Source organism: Notothenia rossii, assembly GCF_949606895.1.
Source record: "Notothenia rossii genome assembly, chromosome: 7".
Taxonomy (NCBI): Eukaryota; Metazoa; Chordata; class Actinopteri; order Perciformes; family Nototheniidae; genus Notothenia; species Notothenia rossii.
In genome coordinates this window covers 72,181,927-72,209,479 of record NC_136905.1, presented here as the reverse complement: position 1 = coordinate 72,209,479, position 27,553 = coordinate 72,181,927, and the positions used below count along the sequence as shown (strand labels likewise).

The 27,553-nt window shown below is 40.6% G+C and overlaps 3 protein-coding genes across 10 annotated transcripts in view; 1 reads left to right on the top strand and 2 right to left on the bottom strand.

Moving 5' to 3' along the window:
* The window catches only part of fancm (FA complementation group M), a 42,392-nt gene extending 28,208 nt beyond the window's left edge, over positions 1-14,184 (top strand). For all 4 annotated transcript variants that reach the window (XM_079640645.1, XM_079640643.1, XM_079640644.1 and 1 more), the window contains 11 exons: positions 6,642-8,556; positions 8,663-8,751; positions 9,339-9,407; positions 9,584-9,697; positions 10,268-10,433; positions 10,553-10,659; positions 10,751-11,232; positions 11,582-11,675; positions 12,070-12,409; positions 12,877-13,171; positions 13,678-14,184. In XM_079640645.1, coding sequence (XP_079496771.1) covers positions 6,642-8,556; positions 8,663-8,751; positions 9,339-9,407; positions 9,584-9,697; positions 10,268-10,433; positions 10,553-10,659; positions 10,751-11,232; positions 11,582-11,675; positions 12,070-12,409; positions 12,877-13,171; positions 13,678-13,804 — 3,798 coding nt within the window. In that variant the 3' untranslated portion in view covers positions 13,805-14,184. The remainder of the gene's footprint in view (positions 1-6,641; positions 8,557-8,662; positions 8,752-9,338; positions 9,408-9,583; positions 9,698-10,267; positions 10,434-10,552; positions 10,660-10,750; positions 11,233-11,581; positions 11,676-12,069; positions 12,410-12,876; positions 13,172-13,677) is intronic.
* Positions 14,185-14,387: 203 nt separating this feature from the next.
* On the bottom strand, positions 14,388-21,184 carry slc25a29l (solute carrier family 25 member 29-like). Of its 5 annotated transcripts, none has more exons than XM_079640648.1 (5): positions 20,760-21,182; positions 19,063-19,106; positions 18,420-18,485; positions 18,073-18,156; positions 14,388-17,142 (listed from the first exon to the last, which is right to left on the bottom strand). In XM_079640648.1, exon 5 carries the CDS (start codon positions 17,140-17,142, stop codon positions 16,393-16,395), a length of 750 nt encoding a protein of 249 aa, XP_079496774.1. In that variant the 5' UTR covers positions 18,073-18,156; positions 18,420-18,485; positions 19,063-19,106; positions 20,760-21,182; the 3' UTR covers positions 14,388-16,392. The 5 variants fall into 5 exon arrangements, with proteins under 5 accessions (XP_079496774.1, XP_079496775.1, XP_079496776.1 ...); XM_079640649.1 differs by having other exon boundaries at positions 18,420-18,463; XM_079640650.1 differs by having other exon boundaries at positions 14,388-17,162; positions 18,420-19,106; positions 20,760-21,184.
* Positions 21,185-22,908: 1,724 nt separating this feature from the next.
* wars1 (tryptophanyl-tRNA synthetase 1) lies at positions 22,909-27,550 on the bottom strand. Its single transcript, XM_079692078.1, has 11 exons — positions 27,457-27,550; positions 27,037-27,139; positions 26,109-26,325; positions 25,840-25,948; positions 25,513-25,632; positions 25,216-25,398; positions 24,929-25,029; positions 24,588-24,700; positions 23,865-24,038; positions 23,631-23,771; positions 22,909-23,394 (listed from the first exon to the last, which is right to left on the bottom strand). The coding sequence occupies exons 2-11, from the start codon at positions 27,136-27,138 to the stop codon at positions 23,236-23,238; spliced, it is 1,419 nt and encodes a 472-aa protein (XP_079548204.1). The 5' UTR covers position 27,139; positions 27,457-27,550; the 3' UTR covers positions 22,909-23,235.
* Between the last annotated feature and the right edge of the window lie 3 nt (positions 27,551-27,553).

Here is a 27,553-nt window from a genome sequence, read left to right as displayed (position 1 = left end):
AAGATACATTTAAAAGATAAAAGAAGACAAATGTAAAACTATTAAAAAAAAAAATCGAATCAAACATAATGATAGGCTTTACATCTACAAATGACATTTTTGATTTTGATTTGATTTATTAAGAAATTATGTAAAACAATAATACAAAAATGTAACATGCAAATTATTATACAATACAAAGTTAAGCAGTCTCAAATTGATATACAATAATATGACTGATTCTAAGTTATGTATAAACAAATGATCTACTTAATTACACATCCGGAAGAAAAAAATGGTTCGGATTATTAGCAACGCAATCAGCATTTGTCGAATAGTTTTATTTTGAATACCCTTCAGTTGTTTAAAGTGCCACACACTTCAATACCTGAAGTACATGAGTGCTTTAAACAAAGTTTATTTCACCATTTGACATTGATTAACAAATGTGCTTTGGGTTGGTTTATTTTTGGGTCAAAAAAATGATTGTCGTTATTGTAGTTTATACATTTTCAGGCTCAACATGGTTGCTCGTCTGGTATCACCGGCCGACATCAAAAGCAGCTTGCACTCTTCTTCCTTCTTCCGTCCTTCAGACAACTTTGTTATCTTTAATTGATTCAGATGGTTCTGGAGTTGTGATATGATCAGCCAGTTTATAACTACTGCTGCCAAAAAGGCTCTTAACAAAAACATGTGCATAGATCGTCATTTGATTTAGGACGACTTGTGTTGTCGGTCAATCCACATTTTCGTATCTAAGGACAAAGAAGCTCCGGGAACTCTTCGTGCTGCGCTGTAGCAAGTTTTGGACAAAGTCGTGCAGACTGATTAATACGGACGATACATTCTTTGTGTGTGTTCATGATCATTGTAGTGAAAGAAGATAATCAACAGAGAGGAGTTTCCCCTTTGCTGCTTCCTTCATCTTTCAGTCTGCTAAAAACAGGAACCCTCTGATCCTCTGCAGCACTCCTCTCTCTCCATCAGGTTTATTTCGGTCTGCGACATCTCTGCATCTAGAGACTCAAACTGATCATGAATAGATTGTGTGTCTAGGGTTAAGGTCAATCCTGTGAATTCACTCCTAGTCATTCATTTATTCACAAAGAGTGTCAAGAAAGGGTATCTAAAACTCACAAGAATAAGATATTAAAATTCATCTTCAATGGAGGAACATAATAATATATACTGCCACTAAATCCTTGAATACCTAAAATCCTGTGTTCATTTTTCATGAGGAGTGTGACGTTTAAAGGACGCACTGTGGCCTCTGTCTTTGTGCAAAGTGTGTGAGAGATTCAGGATTTGTATAAAATGTATTCCCCTTAAAAATGTTTTTGATTTGTATGGAGCCCTGGAGGGTTCATAGAGAGAGAAATAAATCAAACGTGGCCATGTTTTACTTTCTCGTTCGCACGAGTTAATAAAGCGTGCGCACGAGTTAATAAAGCGTGGCCTCGTTTTATTTAAATGGGGGGATTCCTGTCCGTGACTCACAGTATCTGCTGCCCACAGCTGTTTTATAGAAGGAAAACCTCCTTCACTTTATGAAATCTCTGCGGCACCAGTGGCCTGTACTACGAAGCAGGATTTGCTATTTACTATTCATTCATGAAGTATGACGCTGCGCTGTCAGCACGCGTCTCCATGTTTGTGATTGGTCAAATGTTGCTAACCCCGTCCCTTTCACGTGAACACGCTCTCAGAGAAACCCTGGTTGATTTGCTGAGTTGATAACCAGCTTCGTATGACCGCTTATCGACATTGCGTTCGTTAGGGTTGGTTAAGCCGGGTAACTCGAACATACCCAGGGTCTGTTGAACTGGCTTCGTCTAACAGGGCACTGGAGGCAGTAACGTGTAACTCAGCAGAATCTGAGAAGAGCAGCACCAGCTGCAAAGAGCTGTGCCTTTTACTGTTTACTTCACTGCGTTTCCCTTCATTAGAACCGCTTAATAGAGATCGAGGCTGCTACGTGTAACCACACACACCTCTACACATCGAACTACCAGAGAGTGTGTGTGTGTGTGTGTGTGTGTGTGTGTGTGTGTGTGTGTGTGTGTGTGTGTGTGTGTGTGTGTGTGTGTGTGTGTGTGTGTGTGTGTGTGTGTGTGTGTGTGTGTGTGTGTGTGTGTGTGTGTGTGTGTGTGTGTGTGTGTGTGTGTGTGTGTGTGTGTGTGTGTGTGTGTGTGTGTGTGTGTGTGTGTGTCCCCACCGGCATTTGTTTTCAAATTGCCACGACCAGTAATTTACACAAATCTGGTTCTCCATAGTTATATGTGTATTCCCAAGTGAAAGAAATTTGTTTAATCTTAATCTCGATGTGTTATAGTCCTGCCGGAGTGCACCGGAACGCACAATACTATCATAAACAAATGCCCCACACACAAACGCGCGCCCTGGCGACCGGACATATTCGTCATAAAACTAAATACGCTCTAGTAACTTGTGCGCACGAGTTAATAAAGCGTTCGCACGAGAAGGTATCGCGTGCGAACGAGAAAGTAAAACGTGGCTACTCTCTATGAACCCTCCAGGGCTCCGTAGATTTGTTTCTCAGTTTTAGGTTAACACTTTTGCAATATTTTACATTATAGCTGCTGTATAGTAACATCAATGATGGCATGTATTGTAAAGATAAAAGGACTGATTCAAACATCTTGTAAAAACACACTTCCATTCATTGGATATAGCCAGTGGTGGAAAGCTTTAGTCATCCCAGCCTCACCTCTTCTCGCTGGGTGTGATGATCTGTGGTCTGATTGAGCGCAGGGTGCAGAGACAGTTTGATTACCAGAAATTTAAGTTGTTAATTAAGAGCAATTTGCCTGAGTGACATCTTGGCTGTCACTCAGAGGAAAAGGCTGAGGTGTTAATAATACAGATTAATAATGCCTGAATTTCCTTTCTCTGCTTTCCAGGAACCTGTGCGTGCATGTCACTCATTAGTGTTATGAGTAACTGTGAACAAATTCTCCAAAATATTATGTGTAGGAGGCCTGTAGCTGAATATATTGAAAAAATATGCATCTTTAAAAAACGACATCCGGCATCTGCCACCATATCTCTGCATTCATCCGACTCAGTTTCACTTTCCATCTCCATCTATCCCACATTTTCTTAATTTTTCACAGTCATTTGTAGCAAATTCAAGTAAACAAAAGCCTTTCTAGTTATCCCTTTTCCAACTGGGAAGTATATTTGTTTGATCAGATTTGGTTTTGAACGTATGAATCGATGACACCAACGACATCAACACAGCCCTGTCAGCTCCTGTTGATTTGATTTCATCCGAGAAACACCAGTGTAGGACTGATGACGTATTTTCCATGGAAAGCTTTGCCTGGTTGAAGCATTTCGCCCTCATTATAAGGTGTTGGAATGTTAATTATAGCTTTCGCACTCGGGCTGCAGGGTGTGGCGCCTGCGAGGTGCCCCGTTGGTTGTTCCAGAGTTGTGTCTAATAAGAGAAATACGGGAGGTAGTTGAAAGTGTGAAGGAATAATTGTTCAGGTGCTCATTAACTGCTAAGCCAACATATAATTAACAGCCCGTGTAATATCTTACTGCCACTGTGTGTCGTCTTGTGGGAATGAAAAAGTGGGTTGGCAAACAAAGAAAAAACACTCACGCACTGCTTTCATGCTTTTTACATCTTCAAGTAGAAACCTGTTGATCAAGAGTGTAAATAATTCATGTCATTAAGTTCATGCCACATAGCAACATCAACAACGCTGGTCCTGTTATTCAACATAAAGACATCTTAATTCATCGGTTCGGTCTAAAATGAAATATAAAAAAATATATATCTCAAGAACTATGAATTGCTTTGAACATTTAGGTATTGGTTACAGACTGCTGACTATATACATCATTACATTACATTAAATAATCAAGAGACAATACTTTCAACCAGTCAGCAACAGACAGGAATGGTTTGAAGATATGTCGGAGTCAGCGCCATATAGATAGAAGAGTTACGACAGCGGAAGTCCAAAAGCGGTTATCGTCACGTGGTTCATGCAGACGAGGATTGTTCCCCGGAAGTTCATGGCGGGCAATGTGAATGCATTGGTAACAGGAGATAGAACTACGATCTTTGGTAATTATTAGTGAATAAAGGTTTTGATTTGCAATATTTATACAACAAATCGATATGTGTATGTATTTACATCAATATGTTTTAAAAAATAAAATAGAATTTGCTAATATTAATTGATAATATTAGGATTAGTGTGAACAACTAGTTTACATGTTAGGCTAACAGTGCCTTGGTTAAAGAGCCTGTTGCTGTTTATAGCTTTGAATTCTTTAAAACCAATATTATCTTCTTAAACTTGTATGGTAGTCAGGAGCATCACTTTCTAATGTTTATTGATATATTTAGAGGGAGGGGATCTAAAGGAATGCTTCAAAATTCAGATTAGATTCATTTCTACCATTGTCTTAAATTCATGGTAGTTTCAGTAATCCCATGGTAATTGAGGACACAAGTTATCTAAATGAATAATGTCATCTTTATGGCTTTCAGAAAGGACAGGAGACCGACAGGTGACTATCAAAGGACTAGCAGCAGCAGCAGCAGCAGCAGCAGCATGATGATGATGATGAGGTTAAATGTGTTGTTTTAGGAACATCCATTGCAAATACATGGAATTCAATAAACATTGAATAGCATATCATGCAGTTTGTCTGTGCCTTTTCCTCCGTGTTGTCCTGGTTTGCTGTGCTGCCTCCTAGTCGCCACCATGGTTTGCTGTGCTGCCTGGGGATGCTCAAATCGCTCCGAGAAAGGAGTACGAATGTACGGCTTCCCCACTGACACAGAGCGGAGGAAAAAATGGCTGCCTCAAGTCAGCAGGAGCAATTTCACGACCAACAGCAAAATAATATGTGAGGTTATTATATACAAACACTGCATTTGCACTTTTTCACAAAACGAAAACCACACCATTGGGAAAGCTTAATGTTTTGTTTAATACAAAAAAACAAGGAAAGGCTTGAAAAACACAGAGTTGAGACTCAGGGTGCAGGGTGAGGGTCTCAGTGCAGGTATTCAGGCTCCATTGAATCCCCCTCTGGTTCTTGTGCTGAAAGAGGGAGTAACAGACAGGAGAAAGGGTTATACACACCTATATAGCACACCTATTGGATGGGAAATTGCCTTGGGGAGATAAGGTGTGGTCTTTGTTCCCAACTGAAGTTATGGAACTTTATTATTTGTGAGTTTAACAAAGTATGACAAATGGCATCAGTAACAGATGTGATATGAATTTCTATAAAGTTGTCTCACATTCTTGGTCATATTTTATATACAGTATGTAATGAGTATAACATGTCCAGTAAGTATAAAGTGTTTCCTAATACTGTGTATTCAACCACTATGGTATAGTGTATGGTACTATGGTATGGTATCCTAGCTTAATCTGCTATCTGTAAACATTCCCTAAATCTACTAATTTAGGGATAATCCACTGACATCCTTTAATACACATGTTCATTTGAATCAGATGTACTGATTATATCCGCAATATAAATCTTTAACCTTCTTCTTACCTTTAAAAGTCCGTCACGAACGGTCTATTATGCTGCAACTCTACAGCTCTGCTAGCCTTGGCGCTTACTTCCGGGGAACGATTGAGAGGCTCCACGATCCGCCATTGCTGTAAAAAAGTTATCCATTGGAGTGAACGGAGATGACGTAACTCTCAGTCTATACGGCGCTGGTCGGAGTAACACATGGTTTAAATGGTTGAATGGGTAATACAGCTCCTCTACGCTTATTGACCTGTTAGTGTAAAGACAAAGTAGGGCCTTACCAACAGGATATGAATCAATAGGCATGTGTTATCTGACCAAGCGATATATAGAAGACGCTTTGTTGCCTGCACAAATCCAGTTGTATAACAAAGTAAATTTGGAAACAGTCTTGACCTGTTGAGTCACTGCACGATTTTATGCAGTTTCCCATTTCTAAAAACGAATGGGGCTTTTTTTTTTTTTTCCATTCAAATCATTTTCCATTCTATTGAGTCGGAAGCTGTACTTACATCAGTGACATAAGCACTCCACATCTCATTGTATCGTCTTATTTTGAGGCAGAAGCACTAATATGTTGTACACACACACTTCCCTTGTCAGTCTTACTCTACATCTTGTTCTTTCTTTTCTGTTCAATGAGCATATTCATCCTTCTGGTGGTGGGTTCGATAGCCCCCCGTCAGCCATAGCAGGATGCCACTCTAGTTGAATCACTTCCAGGCCATATGGTTTGCACAGGTGACAGGTGTTAGATGACTTGCCCACGTGTGTGCTTGGGTGTAAGATATAACAAGGAAGAGCGGAAATAGATGGGGAGATGTTTAGTGTTGGTTTCCTTTTTAAAAGAATCAACATGGGTAACAAATTCTAATGTGGACAGAAGGTTGTTCTTCCTCGATGTTTCAGAAATATACGAGATATGTTACATCAGTTTTGTATATGTTCTCAAGGTGTTCCTGCAATGCTGTAGCTCTTCATAGGACACTTCTTGATTCAATCCCTTAATGTTAATGATAAGCTGTATGATTGGTGAACTGCCCACCCTGAGAGTCCTGATTACAGCCCCCTGACCTTGGAGATATTTTGTACACAACTCTTCTGTGTGTGTTTGTGTTCAGGGGGAGTGTCGTTACGAACAGGAACTCCTTCCTTACCTCCACAAAGCCAATGCTGTTGGCCACGTGAAGAAAGGACCAAAGCAGAAACAGAAGGGTTCAAAGTCCGCCACTAAAACCACCAACGGCAAAGCCAAACCGTGTCACTCGACGTTGTCTGATCTGGAATGCTTTGAAGAGGAAGAAGATTGGCAAAACACACGAGGAAAGAGTATACTTTCTTCATTTGCTGCGACCAAAGAGAAACTTGCTGCTGAACATATTACAGAGGCGCCTAATGATGGGATCACAGATCACCGAGGACCGGAGGGTGTGTGTCCTCTTCCCTCAAACAATGACTGTCTAGAAGCTGACATGGATTATGACTGTGTCATTGTTAATGAGCGGCACATGGTCGGTGAGCCTGTAAGCTCTAAAAACACGTCACAGCTGAAGCTTGAAGAAGAGGAGGATGTTGATCTCCAGGCTATGTTCTACCTTCCTAAATGGGATTCAGCCATTCCTCCATCATTTGCTAAACTCCTCTCGGGAAGAGATCAGAGTTTGAAGGTCATCCTGGCAAACGTGGCGGAGCTCCTGTCCCGATCTCCTCCGCCACTGATTGAAGATTTAGAGGCAGACCTGGCTGCTCCATCACTTCCTCCGTCTCCTCAGCAACCTCATCAGCCATTCCACGTCAATTTTACACTAGATGTGGAAGAAGACGACGATGATGATGATGAAGTAATGCTGAGTGATGCTGATGATGCACCACTGAGGGCAAACTCAGATGAGCATCCAGTTAATAAAGGGGAAGGTCAAATGTATCATGATTGGCCTCTTGAGGATCAGCAGCAGAGCGTCAGCATGGGCAGCCCCACCTGGGAGGAGGTTTTTGGGGAAGAAGAGAACAATAATCATGATATAGGACATGACATCAAAGAGACAGATAATGAGATTCACAATGAGAAACAAGCAGGTGAAGAAGCTAAGAAGGAAATAGAAATGACGGATGATGCTATGACGGAGGGAAAAGAGAGCTGTTGGGTTGATGAGAGGAACCAGGAAATGCCAATCTCGACACACGGTGGTGTGTTAGTTGACGCTCAGATGGACGACAGCATGGATCTGTTTGGGGACGACGAGGACTTCCTGCAGATGACCATCCCAGAAATCTCCACGCCTGGCGGCACTTCCAGGATGTCCCCGGGTGCTAAAGACACGGCTAATACATCAGAAAAGACATCTAACGTTTTACACACACATACACCGACACACCTAAGTGGCCCTACACACACAGCTGAAACCCCCCTTACATCCAATACGGATGATAAAGCACACACAAAGCACACAACTCCACATGCAAAGCTGAATACCCCTAGCAATATGGAGACAAAACACACGGCAACATCAAGTAAACCTGTAGCAGACAATATAATGACAGACCAGGACATCTCAGCTCATTGTGACTCTCCCACAGTGCAACAGAATTCCGAGTCATTTGACAGCTCCAATGACTACTTCCCCGTCAACTTTGATCTTGGCTATTCCCTGGAGGACTCTGACGAAGCTGAGGAAGAGGCGGTTCCTGCTCTTTCTATGTTGACCTCTCCGCTCCCTAAGGAGGCCGTTTCTACAGCGTCTCCGAGGGCCGTCTCCAACTCCTCCACTCCCTCTTACAGCTTCCATAGACAGAAACCGCCTCTGCAGTCCAGTGAATCTAAAATATCCACACCACGAATGCTGTCGGAGCATAGAAAGAGAGAAACGGCTTCTTCTCTGGCTTCGCCTCTGGTTTCTAGATATGGTACTGTCCCATCTCCAATCACCTCACAAGGAGCTAGACGGACGCTCCTGTCTGGCATCGCCGGCTCTCGCATCCAATGTTTATTCCCCAGTTTAAGACAGACACAACTGGAGAACTCCCCTCCTCATCCAGGTTTGTACCTACATTTGTTCATAATGGTTTACTTTTTTGTCTTCCTCTTTTTGAACCTGCTGTTGTAAGATGTGCATTTTTCTGTGTGGCTCACCTTCTCTCTCAGTGGAGTGCGTCAGTGACAGTGATGATGAAGTCGTGGTTCATAAAAGAAGAGCTCAGAGCAAGGTCAGACCATTCTCGTCACCTGAAGTGGTGAGTAAGGCCTCTCAATATTAGAGCTGCAACTAATGATTTTCAGAAATAATTGGATTCATCTGCTGATTATTTTCTTGATACATCCGGTCTTATGTAACATTGTGAAGATGCCACTCACCAGAGCTTGTGTTTTTAAATGTCCAACACCAACAGATGTTCTATTTACTATACACAACAATCATCCAAATTGCCTATGATTGTTTTTTTTAAGTGCACCTCTTCCCTTTTCCCTTTCATAACATGTATGACTTGAATATAAAATGATGGCCACTTAAGTTTGAATCTTTGTTTAAACATTTGAAATACAAAGTAGGTAAAAATCCAGAGTCTGTGTTGTTGTGTTTTGGTATGAAAACAACGGACTAGACGGGAGATATCTGATTCAGATTGCTCAGGCTGCCTCTGTCCATCAATTTCAAGGTACTTGCAGTTGTCATGACAACCATTTTGCAAGCAGAAGCATGTGCAGCTCCTGAAAGTTCTTACCAAGACACATCTTGATAAATATGTATGACGTTCTCATATTGTGCAGTGTTTACTGTATAACTGGTGTGTGTATAAGAGAAATGTCTCTTCTCTGCTAGTCGAAGATCTCCAGTGATGTGGACTCCCCGCTGGTAGTGAAGAGGAAACGCACAGCTGCTCTTAATACTGTGAGATTTCTATCATTAGCAGTAAATTACACCAAATGGTTCAACCTATTCAAATTTACATACTTTCACTCCATGCATTACTAATGATCAATTATTTAGTCCTACTGCTTTGCTAATACGCATCTTCCTTAGTCATTAGCAGTGTAGAGTACGTGACTCATTTGTTCTCTCTCCAGTCTGATGAAATGGAGGACCAAACTGTCTCCGATGATGATTTCCAGAATGTGTTCACACACAGAAACACAGCACACGGAGCTGAGAGGGAACCAGTCCAACAGAGCAAAGCCAAGGTCTGTGTGGCAACAGATGACTCTACAGAACGCTGTGATCAGAGTCTGAATTATAACGTGTATACTTTAAGTTTGTATACCTGCGTAGATGCATATAGAGCTCTGGTTAGTGAAAAAATGTATATGTATGTTACTTTAGTTTTAACTGATGAGCAGAACATTTGAGGTTAATGAGTGTATTTCCTTCCTGCATTTTATTTTTATACCATAAATAAGTAATGTGTTTTTGGGGCTGAAAACAGTTTCGTGCTGCGTCCGTGAGAGTGGGAAAAAAAGCTGTACATGTAAAAAATTCTGAGTGAAGAGGCAGTTTCAGGTAAAAACTCTTCAGTGTTAATCCATACGAGCGACCCCTTTTACATTTTTATATTGTAATTTCAAGGTTGATAGATAAGATAGAGAAAATCTAAATGATATAGCTGCAAAATAAAGTTGTTTTGCCTCCCTCAAAACAATCATAAAACATTCCAGACACCTTCCTATGAACATCAAATGTCAAGTCTATAAATATCTATCACACACACCGTCAACACCAATCAGCTTTGGCATTTGTCATTTTGTTATCCTCAGCACCCAAAATGTCGAAGGGGTCGGCAGTTCCTGGATGAAGAAGCAAAGCTGTCATCGGAGGAGGAGGGGTCGGGCGTGTCTTCTGATGAAGAGGATGGAGAAGATCAGAACCACTCTCTGGAAGGCTTCGTGGTGAACAACACACACTGCTCTCAGGGACTGAATGGTACACCATGGATTCATCTGAAGAAATTAGATTTTTTTTTTCACCCTAGTGAAGTATATTTCAAATGTAATCAACCGAGTGTTTGAGTTGAAGATGGCTTCCTGTTTGTTTTATGACAGACTCAGAGATGCAAGGTGTCTACCTAAAGTCTGTGAGAAGCCCAGCTGTCCACGGAAAGTTTAAATTGTCCTACAAAAATCATAACAACATGGACATTTTTTCTCAGGTATACTGGATATTTCCTTCTCAATGCATATATACAACTTATCATAACAACGGAAACAATTAAGATTGACTCGAGTCCATGTTCCTAACAGGTGCCTGAGATGGATGAAAAATATGCAGCGGACAGCTTTGTGGTGGGAAGTGATGAAGAGGAGGGGGAGATCAGCGAGCAGGAGGCTGAAGACATTGAACTTATGCCCGAGGAGTCGTATGTGGAGGGGCGGAGGCAGTATGCCACCAGACGGCGGGTTTTCCTCCACAAAGCCAGAGCAGGCGCTAAGGCTACACCTGGATGTCCTCCAGAGACGGCTGGTGTAAAAACCAAACGCACCCGTGTCATACACATGAATGATTCAAGTGATGAGGAGATGGAGGAAGCTATAAGGAGAAGTCTAGCAACAGAAAAGGGTGTTGCTGCCCCCTTGTGGCCACAGGCAGTACAGCCTGAGCCTAACAGGCAGCAGCAGCAGCAGAAGCCTTCCTCCTCCTCATCCTCTTCAACCATAGCATCCAAAGTCTCGTTACTGAGCAAGGCAAAGAGGAGCTCAGTGAGTGCGGAACAGCAAAATGAGAGGTAAAGACATTCTCATCTGGTAGCACACAAACAGAAAGATTCAATTCAAGTAGCTTTATTGGCATGACCATAATGACATACAGTACTGCCAAAGCTTTGTACAATCACAACATCTATACACAAGTATACATTTGGAGTGTACGGTGATGTTCACAAACATTTTGATCAAGCAAGAATATCATGTTTTCTTTACAAGCAATATAGTTGTTGAACATGAGCTATAAAAGTAATTATTCCATTAAAAAACACAGAACAATAGAAAAAGTGAAGGTTAGTTATTGATTATTGTGCAGGGAATATTGAGGAAACATTCAACAACCACTAGAGAATCATTTTCTTTCTCGTGCAGGCATCGTCGGAGATTAGAAAATCAGCATTTGCTCTCTGATGAACTAGACTTTGCAGAGTCCGATTTGCCGGTATCCTCCAAGAAACAACCCCAGGTACGAGCGCGCACACACACACACACACACACACACACACACACACACACACACACACACACACACGCTTATGGGTTATACTCAGTGTTAGAAGGGAAACTTAATAATACATTTCATTTATAAAGCACACTTTAAAAACGACGTCCTCTCAAGGTGCTTCACAATGCTATGTGGAGAAAATAAAATTTAAATATGGTAATATAAAAAAGGTGAAGAGCATAAAAGGTTAGAATAAAAAATAAATAAATAAATTAGAGTCAGTAAGACTTGGTGCGGAACAGGTGGGTTTTGAAGCTTCTCTTAAAAACTGTGATTGCAGAGGTCCGTATGTGAGAACTTGACCCATGATCCCTAAAACATACTTCAATAAAACTACATTGAGGATTTCCTACAGGTCCAGGCCCCCCCTGCCCCCTCCTCAGAGCCGCAGACGTCCTCCGCTCAGAGTTCATCCGTCAGTGCTCCTCCCGTCTGCATCCTGGTGGACAGCCGCTGCCTCAGTGGAGGGTCGGAGCTGATGACCAGCCTCCGTCAGCGCCACGCAGCCACCCTCCACGTCTGCTCACTGGACGGCAGCTACTTCATCGTCAGCAACCGCACGGCGGTGGAGAAGCACAGCCAATCAGATCTGGCGGCATCGCAGAACCGGAAGCGATTGGCTGAGAGAGTGAACAGCCTGCAGGGGTTGTTCGAGCGAGTTTGTCTCATAGTGGAGAAGGACCGGTCCAAGCCAGGTCAGTCAGTCGGTTGATTTGATAAGCAGCGTTTTGTAGATTATTAGCCTATATTTGGATTACAGGAAAATATCATAGTTCACACAATAATTAGATTTAATATGAATTAGTAATCAATCAAAGAACTACTCACATATTTAACATAATAACAAGTAGCGTTATCAGTCTTACACCTAAAAGTCCTGCATTTAAAGTCTTACATGAGTAAAAGTACTCAAGTGTAGGCGTCAATATATACTAATAGTAACACAAGTAAAAGCAATTAGTGTACAGAATGGTTTATTTCAGATTACTGATGCAACTGTTAGAGATGGAGCTCATTTGAAAGACTTTATAATCTAGTGAAAGCCTCATCTATAACAATATATCATCATTCATTTGTTTATTTCTATTTTCTATTGATAATCTGAATCTGTAAAGTAACTGAATCTGTCAAATAAATATAGTGATAATTGTCTCCTCCACAGGTGAGGCATCACGTCCGTTTCAGCGAACGCGTTGCTATGACAGCACTCTGACGGCTCTGGTGAGTACGGGGGTGCGCCTGCTGTGGAGCGACGGCGCTGAGCAGAGCGCCGGCCTGCTGGCAGACCTGGCTCGGCTGGAGCAGCGGAAAGGTCAGGCCATCAGCGTGCCGCTGGAGGTCAAAGGGTCGCACCGGCAGCAGGCCCTGCAGCTGTACCTCGGCCTGCCCTCCGTCAGCTACGTCCACGCCCTCAGCCTGAGCCACAACTTCAGCTCCATTGCCCAACTCATCAACAGGTAGAAAGAAGAGTGTGTACATCGTCGGCAAACATGTTCAGATGGCTTCTTTCCCTTCACTGAGAGACAGGAACAGCCTGAACAACATTATTAAAACTTGCTCTAAGGTCATCGGAGAGACACTTAAACTCCTTTTGTAACCAGCAACGGAAAGCAGAGAGCAGTCTGGCAGATTAATTTGTTCTGTTGCCATCAGGGCGAAGATATGCTCTACCTGCTCTTAAGACAAATCGCTTTTCAAAATCATTCATCCCCTCTGCACTCAAACCTTTAAATTCATGATAGGTTTTTTCTATTTGATTGTTTATTGATTGTGATGCTATGAACTACTTATCGTCTAAATTGGAATGATCCACATCTCTGCTCCCGGGTGTATCCGTGTGCTTTCTTCCTGTATGTTCCTGCCTGTGTGTACATGACATAAACTGCTCATAACCAATTGCCCCTTGCGGGATTAATACAGTTGTTGATTGATTGATTACAAAGTGTCCTCTCCCCTCCTGCAGCTCCATTGAAGCCATACAGAAGGGAGGCAGTATGAGTCGATCCAGAGCCGAGGAGATCTACCGCTTCCTGCGCTACTCCTGTGACTCCTTCATGATGAACTCATCCACAGCAGGGAAGAGCAGCTAGCAGCGGGGAACGGAAGCGCTGTAAGAAAAAGACAATATGTTCCTCTGTTGCTTTATTCCGTTCTCGAGGAACCAGAGGACAGTTACTAAGCTATGTCCAGCAACTTCTCCTTCGGAAGTTGTTTATCTATAAGAGAAGACAGTCAGGATATTAAGGGAACACCAGTCACCTATCGGTATGTTATAACATACAATGTGATCCTTGATAAATGGCACTAATGCTGTCAGACTCAGTTAAAGCACTACCATGAGGAATCATAAGAAATCTATATTTGTTTGTCACTTGAATAACTTATTATTTTGTCATAATGGTCATTTGTTTAAAAAAGAAATAAGGTATAACCTTTCTTTAATAAACATTTATATTTTTATACAAAAGTATCACACCATATTTATGTGAAGGATTTGAATGAGTGTGCTTCAGTATCAAATATTAGCAGTACCTGTGATATCCATCTATAACCACTAGAGGTCAGACTTTCACATTTTTCTAGGATCACTTACATAAATCAACTCATCCGTTTATTTATTTAGTTTTTTTATTTTAACATGTTGATGTACAAAGAACAGTTTTTCCAAAAACATGAGAAAAAATGTTGACCTTTATTTCTCCATTCAAGAGCTACAAGGTGTTTGCTGTGTCTGCTTTGGGGCAAGATAGTTACATTAACATCAGACAGATAAAACATCCCTTTCATAAAGAAACAATAAAGAAATCATCCACTGGTCAGACAAACAAGAAATACATCTAGAAACAGAAAAACACCGATTATAATTAAAGAAAACATATTTAGCCGACTTATATTTCACACTTTCAAACGTATAAAGGATGACATTAAAACACCAAATTCACAGTACATACAGCATTGTGTGTATGGACACCCCCCAAGCTGTTTCAGGTCAGTCTAACTCTCATTGACGAGTTACAGCAGCAGCAGCAGTAGTTTAGTACTGCAGACATAAAGATAAACGTGTGATTTGTGCCGGGCTGCAGTTTCAGTGTTAGACGTGTTATAGTTTACATTTTAAACCTGCTAAATGTAAAATGTTTGTGAAATGGAGCAGCTGTTAACAGGGTACAGAGGTCACGCTGCCCTGTGTGTACACTGTTATATAATGACTGAAGGTTAACATTGAGAGGAACGCAAAGGGGCCCTAACCAGATGTCTGATTAAGACCGTAATGTTGTCACTTCATTTCACAACAGTGTGTGGAAATTCTGCCTTTCGTTGTCCAAAGATTACTGACAAAACTAAAAGGCCAGATATAAAGACAACGCTATCAATAGCAAATGGTTTAGTTTTATCTTTGAAAGAAGATCCAATATTTTTTTTAAATACACGTTATGGCTGAACAGTAGGCTTTTAACAAATGACCAGTTCACTTCAAAAATACCACTTGTGGGTCTAATGTCTACACAGTGCAAAGTGTAGAGCCTTCTAAATATTGTATCTACCACCTAGCGACCAGAAGCACAAGGTTTAAAAATACATTTTGGGTTTTAAAAAAGCCATCATCTTAGGGTAAAATAATCTTTCATTAGTGGGAAATATACAATCTACTGTAAAGTGAGAATTTATATCATACCATAAGGTGCTGTCCTTGGACACTTTACAATGTCCAGAACAAATAGACTGCATCAGATTTGGTTTAGCACAATGATTGTGTTTAAAAATATGAATCATGATTTATTTGTAGATGACTGTCTACACCATGTTATTTCAAATGTAATGGGCCAGAGCCTGAGCCTGTAATCATCCTAATTCCTATGCCTTCTCATAGGAAAGCTGAACGGCAGTCAAAAAAAGAACAACAATTTCTACGTCTTTTTTTTGTATTTGTAACCGTTAACATAAGAATGCAGTGTTAACACTAGAGAATGACTTGACCTGGACATCAGGGAGAGAACAATATGGATAGCTCTAATGAAACAAGAAACATTTTACATGTGTATTTTAAAAAATACACATTTTACTTGATCGAAATTAGCAAGAAATACAGTAAACATTTACTATTTTTTTGAATGCTGTTGATTTTTTTCTTTCTAATGAGATGCCCTATTCAGTTTCTCAAAGTCAAACGTGATGTCTTTAAATGTCTTGTTTTGTCAGTCCAGAGCTTTTTTTGGTTATCATATGAAAAGCAAAAAATATCCACATCATGGAGGCTGAAAACAGTACTTTCTGCCATTTTTGCCTTGAAATTCCCCCCAATTAATTAGTCACTAACAGTTGCTACTCTAGCGCACAGCATTAAAGACACTACTTATTTTACTCTAACCTTTAGAAACATCTGTATCAGCCACTTTAGTTTTGTAGTAACTTATGTAACAGTCCTAAATTACTTAAAACAAAAAAGTGTAAAAAAAACCATGCCATATTTACAAGTGCAGCATTAATCTTAATATATATATTATTTAAATAATACATGTGGTCACTTGGCTAAAACTCCATGGCCTGACCTAGGGTCAGTTTACCTTTCTCATTATGGACACCGGTTAACAGATCATAGACCTGCGTTAAAAATCGTATTTCATCTTCCTGTCATCACACTTGCTGCGGACTGACGTAAAGCTCACATGCTGGTTGGCTACGTCTGTGGCTGCAGCGGGACAGGCTGCTGCTGCTCCGAGTCCCCAATGCTACACTCTTGTCCCTCGCGCATGTACATCAGAAATAGAGTCACAGTGGCAAATGTGGTAGCATTGACTGGGAACGCGCGGAGCAAAGTGGACGTGAGCCCGCGTGTGAACACCCTCCACCCCTCCTTCTTTAAGCTCTGTCGGACACAGTCCATAATGCCACTGTACTGGTTGACCCCGCCCACCCCGTCCGCCTGAAGACGCGACTTGATCACATCCACGGGATAGGTGGAGATCCAGGAAGCGATGCCAGACATTCCACCGGCAAACAACAGCTTGGGGATCATGTAAGGGTCCTCCGGCTCACAGCCTAGGTAACGGGTCCACGAGTCCCAAGCCAGAAAGTACACCCCGAACCCGGGCATCTCGCGCATCAGGGTGGTCACCATGCCGCGGTTTATCCCTCGGATCCCCTCCTTCTTGTATATTCTCACCAGGCAGTCCAGGGAGTTCTTGTACAGCTTCCTCTTAGACTTCTTCTCTCCAGTCCCTTGCAGCTGCATGCGCGTCTTGGCCAGCTCCATGGGGCAGCAGATGACACACTGGATGGTTCCTGCTGACGCTCCAGCCAGGAACTGGTTGAGAGGCGTGTCACGGCCAAGCTTGCGCATGGCGTTGCCCTGGACGCCAAACACTATGGCATTGATGAAGGTCAGGCCCATCATAGGAGAGCCGATGCCTTTGTACAGACCGGTCATCTACAGACAAACACAGATTACTGGAACCAATGAGGAAACACAGCAAGATTTACACACTTTTAAATACTGGGTCCCTTAAATAACTCCTTCAAATGAAGCTCAGTGTTAATAATCTTAGCAGAGAAATGTGTTGAATTTTTAAAAAGTTTCAATTTTGAGGCTTGTTTGTTTTTAGTTGACAGCTCATCTCTAATGCACACTATGAGTACCTGGCTAAATAAAAAAAAAGTGGACCGGTCATGGATAATCTAAATGTGAGTAATGCACCGATTGATTTAAATCTGTACAATCAGTGTCATAACCCAAAATCTGCCGTCAAATGTACATGTGATGCCTATAGGTGTCATGATTCCTACTATCATAAAAGAGCTGATGATGCTTGAAGACTTCAAATTACACTTCACAACTAACCACAGCATGCAGCTCAGAGACTACACAGTGTGGTTGCTTGAAATGTACTTTTTGTAACAAGGTTAAAACAAAACGTGATATTAAAAACATTGAATTGTGGATACTACTAAATGATTGCTGACAAATTAGATTACGAGGGAACAATAGGCCAGGAACCACTGTAACATATTCATATTATGGTGTAGGAGGAATACAATCTAATAATCCCTCCAAGTAAAACAGCCACAAGAAACTCATAGAGACCAAACTCTCCACTCAGCTCAAATGGCATGATGTCCCAAAGCTTTATTTAGCCCACGCAGGATAAGGTCCTCACTGGCCCTGGCACACAGACACATCTCCCACCCCCTAACACCCCCATGTAGGAACATGCTGGCTGCTTAGAGTGAAACCGGCTACATTAAAAGTGACCCTCTTTAACCGCGACAGAGTACTGAGCACATTGTGAAAGTTACACTCATTACTTAACACACACGAGGTATGGAGCTGCATTCTAAGAAACAAAAAAATACAACGTACCGACTCCTGCCGTATGATTGACTGGAAGCAGTGATATGTCCCCCGGTACAGGGGTCTGTCCACATTTTGAACTTGAAGTCTCACCTGCGAATGATATGCTTCATGTTAGAGACATCCAAGAGTTATGAAGCCAAAAACCAAAAAACGCACATTATAATACAGGTTTAAAAAAAGGGGTCAAAAAACAACAGCTAGAGCTTTTAAATATTTCTTTTTTAAGGGTGAAAATGGGATGCAACACGAAGGGGGAGAAAATAACCAAAATAATGTCTTCTGTGCTTTGTATTGCTCTAGCTTAAAGACAAGACATTGGGTGAGAGGAAAAGAAAGACCTTGACCATACTTACTAGGTCACATTTCCATGGAGAGGTTGTTTATTTCTCTCTCTCATCTACAACACAGCGACACTGTTGCTGTTAAAGACCCAGCAACAGCTCAGGGAGAAATGACATTCATGGTGTGCTAAATGTAACTTTCTTGCCTTTTTTAAACAAATCAAGTGAATGATATATCACAGCAAATTCAATGCAATCTTATAAGTCACGGTATCCTAAAAATGCAATGTCGAAAAACCATGCACAATGTTTTATTTTACCATTGATAGTAGCTGTACGCCAAAAGGAGTAGACATTAGTCCACTCACTAACGCGACTAGGTTACTTTGTGACCTTGGGGTTAGTTGAAAACAATGACCGTTTAGGATTAGTGAGTGCAGGAGTTACTCAGTAAAATGCCAGAAATAAAAGATTATTTCACTTATAAAGGAAGTGAGAGCACGTTCTTGGTACATAGGTATGGTTGCTGATAAATACTACATTTTTGGGGGAAAGAAATATCTGTTTAGAAAAACATAATTTATACAGTATCTGATTCCTCTTGTAAACTCACTGTATTTACAGAGTGGTGAACATTACAACACTCAAAGCAAAGTACTGGATCATGCCATTGTCTAATGTGAGTAAATAGTGATGACGATGGACACACACCCACCTTCACTGTGTCAAATGGATGTCCGACCAAAACACCAGCAGCACCTGAGAAAAGAATTTACAGGATTTCAAATCATATTTTATATAAATAAATAAAAAAATAAAAAAAGTAATCATAATGGAAGTGGCTCTTCACTCAAGAGCAAACGTATAATCTGCTGGTCGCTGATGACAGCTTTACGTGCACGACCTGTCCTTGACTTGACTGAGACATAAATCTATTATACGGTAGGAAATTCTATTCATGTCAAATGATCACCTAATATTCAAATGTGTACTGTTCAACCTATGTCCTTTTGTCCATGAACTAAAAATGTGTGCAAACATATTTACTGATTTGGAAATGTTGTTTATAGACAGAGGGAAACGAAGGCTCATTATTAAACTCTGAGCTTATGATTAAAAAAAAAATACATCTACCTCCAGTTATAACTATGGTGCAACCAGCTTGCCTTGGCACAGGCTTGTATTTGTTAGTGAATGAATAACTAAACTGTCTGCAGCAGAGTTGGACTGAATCCATTTAAAATGTGCTCAAATGATTTTATAACACTTGCAGGTGCGCTTTGTTTTGACTGAGCTTAACAAACCATTTTCTCATCGTGCAACTGCAAACATGTAACGCATGCAGCACTATCCCTAGCACTTTTATCTTTAGTGGAATCTAACAAAAGGTCATCCTGTTTCCCTTGAACTTCATTTATTTATTGAATTAATTTGCCTGACATTTAATGGCTTTCTTTAAAATGAATGCTTCCTATTTGTGTTTAATAGAGACAAGGATATGTTAATTATTTCTTCCAAATGGCTATTCTCATGCTTAATGTCCTCCTAGTTATTATAACGTTTGAATGAATTAATGCAATTGTCCCTGACTGCGATGCACACAAAACAGGCTGGTATTTAGACATATTTTACCAAATACAACAACATTCTTTTGCAATGTATGCCTTAGTCTTCAGACCCAAAACGTTAATCTCATTGTGCATTATTACAAACGTGCATCCCATCAGGGCCTCTGCTCTTTAAAGTGGTACAATCTGGGGTAGTTTGGGAAGACCTGGCCTTGGGTGAAGACAAAACAGCTGACAAGATTCCCAGGGGTTAATGGTGAGACTACCAGGAAAAACTGGCTGTGAGGTATTTATAATCAAACGGTAAGCAATGAACTCAGTCAACTTCAGGTTGTCCATTTAAAGTATTATGTGGAAATAAGCCCCTAGTGTAAATATGTGTCTGATATATCATGATAAATAATCACGAGAAGAGATGATGCTATATCCACCTGATGCACTGATACACAAAACTTGTTCCCCTTTATTTTTGGGTTAAGCTAAACTGATTTGAGCATGCTAAATGTATCTAAAACGAGTTATAACTTGAATGACAGACTATAAACACCACTCCCTCTGAGTTATAGGTATGGAATGTAACTTCAGACAGGACTTAACTACATCCGGGAATTTAGAATTTAGAATAGAATCTTGCAAGATGAGTCTCTAGCCTGTTATTGTGGTTTGTTTAAAATGTTTGTCAGACGTGGCAGTGGGAGACAAATCCCTATATTCACTGTGTGAGCTGTCCACGCGTTGCTTGAAGATGGGGGAAAAAAGGAAAGCTGGCTAATGCTAATGCTAGCTTGCACTTGTTAACCTGGGTAACGTGGCTAGCGAACATCAATACTGGCTAATTACTTACCTCCTATGCAGCCTGCAGCGAAGTCCAATGCCATTCCCTCAAAAAATCTTACGCTTTGAAAGTGTTAAGTTACCTCTTTGACTGACAAAACGTATTATTGGAAGGATAATACTTCCCGGAAATCTGTCTTAACTTGTATTATTTACAAACTAGTGCAGCGCTGTGCAATATCCTCTCCTGGGTCTCAGACTGAAGCTGCCGAGCAGAGTGAAGATTTCTCCCGGTTTATTGATAACCACACGGACTCGGAGCCTGGTTAAAACTGTGACCGATGTATTTTGCTGATGTGTCCTCACGCTCACTACTAGAAGTGCCCAAACCTTTCTATTTCTGTACCGAGGGAGGAGGAAGCGGGGGTTCAAAGTGAAGAAGAGTCAAGCGTGCCTGCCTTTCCAATCAGTCCAATCAGGTTAGCAGGACGCAGACAACTCCCCAGTGGGTGCCTCCCCCCTCCCCCCTCCCATAGGCTGGCGCCGGGCGGGCAGAGGAGAGTTTAAAACTCCACTCCACAACATCAAAATCAGTGTTATCATGGTGGTCGTCATCATGCGTATGAGTGTCTAACTAGCATATTGAAACAGAGACTACAGAGCATTGTGCCAAATTTAGGACACAACAACAGCTGTGCGGGGTGGTGGGATGCAATGGAATAAAACAGCCTGGCAACCAACCAACACGTGGTGGCAGTACATATGAAAAGTATTGCTCATACTTGTAGCCTAATAACTTGAGTATATCTGTTACATGTTTTCTTAATGCTGCTACCAGAGCTGCAAAAGTACTCAGATTTTTACATTTTTAATGCTATTTTATTTCCATTTCTTAAATAGTTTGGACTGCTTATTTCTTGTCTTAATTTCTCTCATGTACATTGCCTTGCCTATACGCAAAAATGGCCCAAATTAGGATCAATAAAGTACCTATCTATCTATCTATCTATCTATCTATCTATTTGTACTTAAGTATAAGTACCAGAGCGTAGGAATACTCTGTTACAAGTTAAAGTCCTGCATTCAAAATGTTACTCAAGTAAAAGGAGAAAAGTATTAGCATCAATATATACCTAAAGTACCAAAAGTATTTATTTTGCAGATTGGTCCATTCCAGAAACATCATTATATATGATATGTTTTGATTACAATTATTGATGCATTAAAGTGTTATCAAAGCTGGTAAAGGTGCAGCTAGTTTTAATTACTTTGTATACAGCCGGGTCGCTTGTGAATGTTCTCCAGGTGTAACTAAAGTGTTATTTAAGTGTCGATATATTTCACATTATGAATACAAATCTACAAAGTAACTAAAGGTATTAAATCAATGTAGTGGAGTAAAAGTATAAAATGGAAATACTCAAGTAAAGTACCTCAAAATTGTAATTAAGTGCAGTACTTGAGTAAACATACTTTGATACTTTACACTTCTGGCTGCTACTTATAATGTTTGTAATTATAACTTTATTTAATATGTTGGTCTACTCATTTTATTTTGCCTGTTTATCTAACTCTCCCCTTTGCTTGCACTCCGTGACATCTTGGAAGACATTATTGTGCTACATTTATTTAACAACAGCATTTGTAGGAACCTTTAGCTAGGTTTTAAAGCATTGAGAACAGAATCTACACTTAACTCTAGAGTGCCAAGCTTACGTGGTGAAGGAGCATAATGAAAAACATCAAAACTGTTTCTGTCTGAATATGAAAACATTGTTTATATAACGATATGTTTTGTTTTGTTCAAGTACCGTTGCATTTTTGATCTGGGCAGGAGTGAAATCCTTTTCCCGACTAAATCTTTATTCTGGGCAGAAGTGAAACTCTGCTTAGACTAACAATTAAACTGTACTTGAACCAAATTAAACTATTTATCTTCAAAAAAAAAAGAAGTTGCCTTGAGTCATTCCCGTTTGCTGATAAAAATAGAGTTGCTTTCATTCCTTTGAGTAAACACCGATACCCTACTTCCTGTTATATATGCTCGGACTCTTCAGATTAACTTCCCATAATATATCTCCTATTACCATACTGACACTATCTCTCAACACCATGTAGAACACAGTGGAAGTGACTGTTCAAACGCTTTTCTCCAAAGTAGAATACTTTTCATTCAAACTGGATGTGTAAACGTGTTATAGTAAGAAATTGCCACAATGTTCCCTTATACTTCGATTTAATTTTCATTCGACCTGATCTGAATTCAGGGCAGAGAGTAAAGCAGCGCTTCCAACACAAACACTTCATGGAGATGGATGTGTACATTTGGTGCAGAGTGAAGCCAACAAGTTGCATGACGTCAAAGGCAATGCCATGCTTAGTTTAACACATTGCTTCAGTCATTTTCTCCAGGTCTGATGCAAACTGAAAGAGAAAACTTTTGTATTCCTGTTACAAATGACAATAATGTGGAATGGAGAAAGATACTTATTTCCTCGTGTATAAAGTTTAGTGACATGATGAAGCTTGACATCTCATCAAGCATGCTAGAAGTTAAAATGTAGAGGTCTGGGAGTCATGAACTGCTTGACCTCCTCCTCTGTGACTTGTTTGCGTCGCTGCTGATGCTGCTCGATCATTGGCTGCAGAGTCTCGATCAAAAGCTTCTTCAGTTCTCCTGTTAAGAGAGCTCCACTTGCGTAATCCTGTAGAGAAAAAAAGATAGAAAGAGTGGATGGGAGGAATGTGAAAACAGGAAGTTGAAGAGGACGATCAGTGAGCCGAGAGGAATGGAAAAATAAAAACCAAGATAAAGCGTTCAAGGGTTGATAGAGAAAGCAAAACAAGAGTTCCATTTATCCTAAGAGTAAGGAAAACAAAATAGAGATGATAAGATAAGCAAAATAACATTATATATTTCCTCTTTTCTCCAAACTCTCACCTGTCGGATCTTTTCCAGCTGTTCATCATCCTCCAGGAAGAATGTCAAGTACATGAAGGCAACGTCGACGTCTGGGTTTCCTCCATACTTCCTGTGCTCTTCCACTGTGTCCTTTCCTCCCGAAAACGCATGTTTGTTGACCTGCGAGACGTGGATACACGGATCATTAAGCAATAATAAACTATATGAACCGGACTGATAACTATTCAGAGAAATAAATAGTATGGGCTGCACCTTGTTTTTGATCTGCTTGGGTGTGTCAGTGAGGAAGATGGAGGTGGTGGCGTCACTGGCGCTCATCTTGGTCTGCGCCCCCTGCAGGGCGGGGAAGAAGGTGGAGTGCAGCAGGGCTGGTTTGGGATAGCCGATCCTTGGAGCTACATCACGGGTCATCCTAAAGTAGGGGTCCTGGGGGAGCAAGAAAATAAATATCAATACATGTGACTGTGCAATATTAGTATACGTGTTGTAGACTATTAAAGGTCCCCTATTATACTGTTTTTCACCAATATATACAAAACATGTCTCCAAACACCAAACAGATTGTGCATTGTGTCATCCCATAATCCCCTCTGTTTCAGCCCTATTTCAAAAGTGCTGATTCTCTGTCTGTTACTCTAGATGACAATAAGGTGCCACTCCCCACGCCCCTCTGCGAGAAATGTGGTTAACAAGAACACAATGGTGCTCTAGGAGGAGAATCAGGTGATAAGGAGAGGGTCGGGGGGGTTACCTTGGTTGGTTAATGGTTACAGAAGCCAAAAAATCGTTATGACATCATAAAGTGGCCAACATCTGATCAGCTCATTTTCAAACAGGTTTTTATATAAATGGATCAGGACAAAAAGTGAGCGAATATTTTTTCCTGAGACTTTTCTTCACACATGTTGATGTATAAAAGACATGACAAAGTGGATTTTGCATAACAGGTGACCTTTAATGCGATGGTGTCCTGACCTGGTCTATGGCGCAGGGGATGAGACACTGAATGTCCTTTCTGCCTTTGAAGATCTGTGGGAAAGAGCTACTGAAGGACGGTGCTGCCTGGATGGCTGGGAAGCTGATCTTTCCTGGGTGGAGAGAAAATAAGACACGCTCAATCACCAACATGGTATTCACACGATTTCAATTCAGGACCAGGAGATGATGTAACAAAACCACAAACCCAGGATGACACAACAGGCATATGAAAACAAGAGTAATTAGTCATTTTGTTGCTTCTTCTTTTAAAAAGGATAAGGAGAATTGATTGCTCAAAGAATGACTCTCTTTTTTTACCCAGTTTTGAGTTGTCTTACCAATGCAGTCACTGTCGGTAAAGCCAAATATTCCTTTGACCTGGTTGAACGTCACATGCTTCTGGACCTTTACCACATTTCTGTAGAATTCAGGGGATGCACTGCAGACAAAAAAAATGGAATTAACACATTTAGAAACAACTCTTGACTAAAATTCCATTCCATCAACAGATACTTTCAAAGCAGAATTGTCCTTGTATATATGGCAGGGCTTATATGCACCCTCAAACGCCTTAGCAGTAAGGTTTGTCTGGAGGAAATACAAAGATACTTTTTGTCATAATTACCCCATGTAGTCGAGGTCAGAGAAGATGAAGGTTTTGTTGACATCAAAGCCACAGGCAATGATGTCTTTGGCGTTTTCCACAGCAAAGCGGTGGCAGTCTTCTAGTGATAGGTCCTTCCACAGGTACTTCTCATCGTCAGTCAACTGGACCACGAGGGGAATGTCGAATACATCCTGCAACCATCTACAAAGAAGGACATACGTGTAACTAGCTTCATTCTAGATGATGCCCTGCTGATTTTACGTGCTTTTAATTAACAGCGCTTTGGTATTAAAACATTAAAGAGGGAGAACTCACTTGGTGAAGATGAAGGGGATGAGGTGACCAACGTGCATGGCCTCAGACGACGGACCTCTGCCAGTGTAAAGGTAGAAGGACTTCTGCTTCTCATACGCATCCAGTACTTGATGCATATCCCTACCAGAAACAGCAATAAGAGAAAATAAATATATTGATGTGTCTTTGTTGGAAAAGGTCAAAAGTTCATAGTGGATATTTGTTTATATGACACTCTTTTATGAGATGATAAATTGCAAACGTGGTTGTGAAACATCCACACACTAGAAGTCAGAAATTAGGAAAAGAACACAATGATGAAATATGTTCAGTTCCTTAAAGGCTGACCTGTGTGAGAAGAAGATTCCTCTTCTTAGAAAGCGATGAGACTTCTGTCCCGAGACCTTTTCTATTCTGTCCACCAGCTCCTTGTCAACTTTACTGCTGCCAAACCTCACTAAGGAAAGGCCAGACACAACTCAGATTTCAATGCTGTATAGCTTAAATGACCTCATAGTTCAAAGTACATTTTGGAGAAAACAAAATTATTTTAACTGTTGTAAAAAAACATGTAGTTCTTTATTGAAGGCAATAAGTGAAGTTAATTTGAATCTTACATATAAGTTTGTCATAATCCACTCCCTTGGCGTTGTTCGTGGACACGTTCCACGGGTCGACTGTGTCTTCGTCATCAGCGCTACCTGCTGCTGGCCCGTTGTCGGGGGCAACAGAGTTCTCTGAAGGTGGACAGCCTGCTTTGTAGTCCTGACCTGTCATTTGTTTGTAGTCTGTTTTCAACTTTATCAGCAGCTGGACAGCAGCATCAACATCAGCCTACAGGGAGCCAAACACCACCGTCAGATGACTCACACAAACAACCAAATCCCAACAGATTCAAGTGGTACTGTGGTGCTTAGTGGGTGTGCTTCACAAAAGACAAGACTAAAGTGATTAGATAGTCGTCGTTTCAGAAATAAATGTCCCGGCTACATTGGAAAATCCAAACTAACAACTTTTCAATGGAACCACTTTCTACAAATTGAGAAATGGTTACTGTGAACATTTTTACAGCATGTTCTGTGGGTTTTACAGAGGAAATAGGCCCAGTTTATGGAAGAAATATGTTGTTTTGAATAGTTTAAAATGTCTCTTTTCACTGCTTTCAGCTAGGGTTGTTTCAGTGTTTGTAACTTTAAATCGCAATATTGATACACATATGATTGAATAATACATTTTCTAGTAAATCGACTGACAACTTACTAGAATTATTGGGAAATAACTAGAAAATAATGACTACTCTAGGATCGGAATAACAACAAAGTATCACACTGATGCAAAACTCATATACAAATGTAATCCTTCTTATTTCCAACAGTGCTCAAACGAAATTGCATTCATCACATTATATTATCATAATGGGTTTGTTGCAGACATGTCAAAACAATAAAAAACAAAACTACCTGTAAGGCTAGTCACAGTTGGTGAGCAAAGCTATATCCCAGAGAGTAACATCACTGTTTTCCATTGTAGTTTATAAACACTTACTTTAGTAGCTTTAGCTGTTTTCAAGGCCCTGACTTGTTCTCCTTTTGCTGTCAGTTTCTCGTAGAGCTCCATTGGACTCTTGGCTCCTTCACACTCTGCCATCCTTCAACAGATACAGGTAATATACATTTAAAGTATATTGCAGACCAATACACAACATTAATGAAATAAACATGTTTTAGTATGAGGTTAACAGAATTACTGAGGTTGTATCTGCTTTAGCAATACTGTATCTCAGCAGTTGGGATTATCCCATATGTGAACCGACCACAGCGAACTAGCTAATCGTATAACGCCTGTAGATTAATAACCCTACGATACGGTATTTCATATAATTCAACATATATAACATAATAAATAAATAATGGAGTATGTCATTTTAGTATATCCATCTATTAGATAAGCGACTAGCCGGCATACCTTATAATATTCTTCACACAGCTGACAGCTCACTCATACAACTTGCATCAGCTTCAGCCTGAGTGAGGTGGTGTTTGGACAAAATAATTCCCAGGGA

What these genes read in the sequence shown, in the direction of transcription:
- wars1 (XM_079692078.1), bottom strand. Translation starts at nt 27,138, where the DNA reads ATGGCAGAGTGTGAAGGAGCCAAGAGTCCAATGGAGCTCTACGAGAAA. An exon ending in GGATTATGACAAACTTATAT is followed by an intron (nt 25,949 to 26,108) that starts GTAAGATTCAAA and finishes GCCTTTCCTTAG; the next exon opens with TGAGGTTTGGCAGCAGTAAA. An exon ending in AGCTGGAAAAGATCCGACAG is followed by an intron (nt 23,395 to 23,630) that starts GTGAGAGTTTGG and finishes TTTTCTCTACAG; the next exon opens with GATTACGCAAGTGGAGCTCT.
- slc25a29l (XM_079640646.1), bottom strand. Translation starts at nt 20,793, where the DNA reads ATGGCATTGGACTTCGCTGCAGGCTGCATAGGAG. An exon ending in CGCTGCAGGCTGCATAGGAG is followed by an intron (nt 19,107 to 20,759) that starts GTAAGTAATTAG and finishes TTCTTTTCTCAG; the next exon opens with GTGCTGCTGGTGTTTTGGTC. An exon ending in ATCCATTTGACACAGTGAAG is followed by an intron (nt 18,157 to 19,062) that starts GTGGGTGTGTGT and finishes TATCATTCGCAG; the next exon opens with GTGAGACTTCAAGTTCAAAA.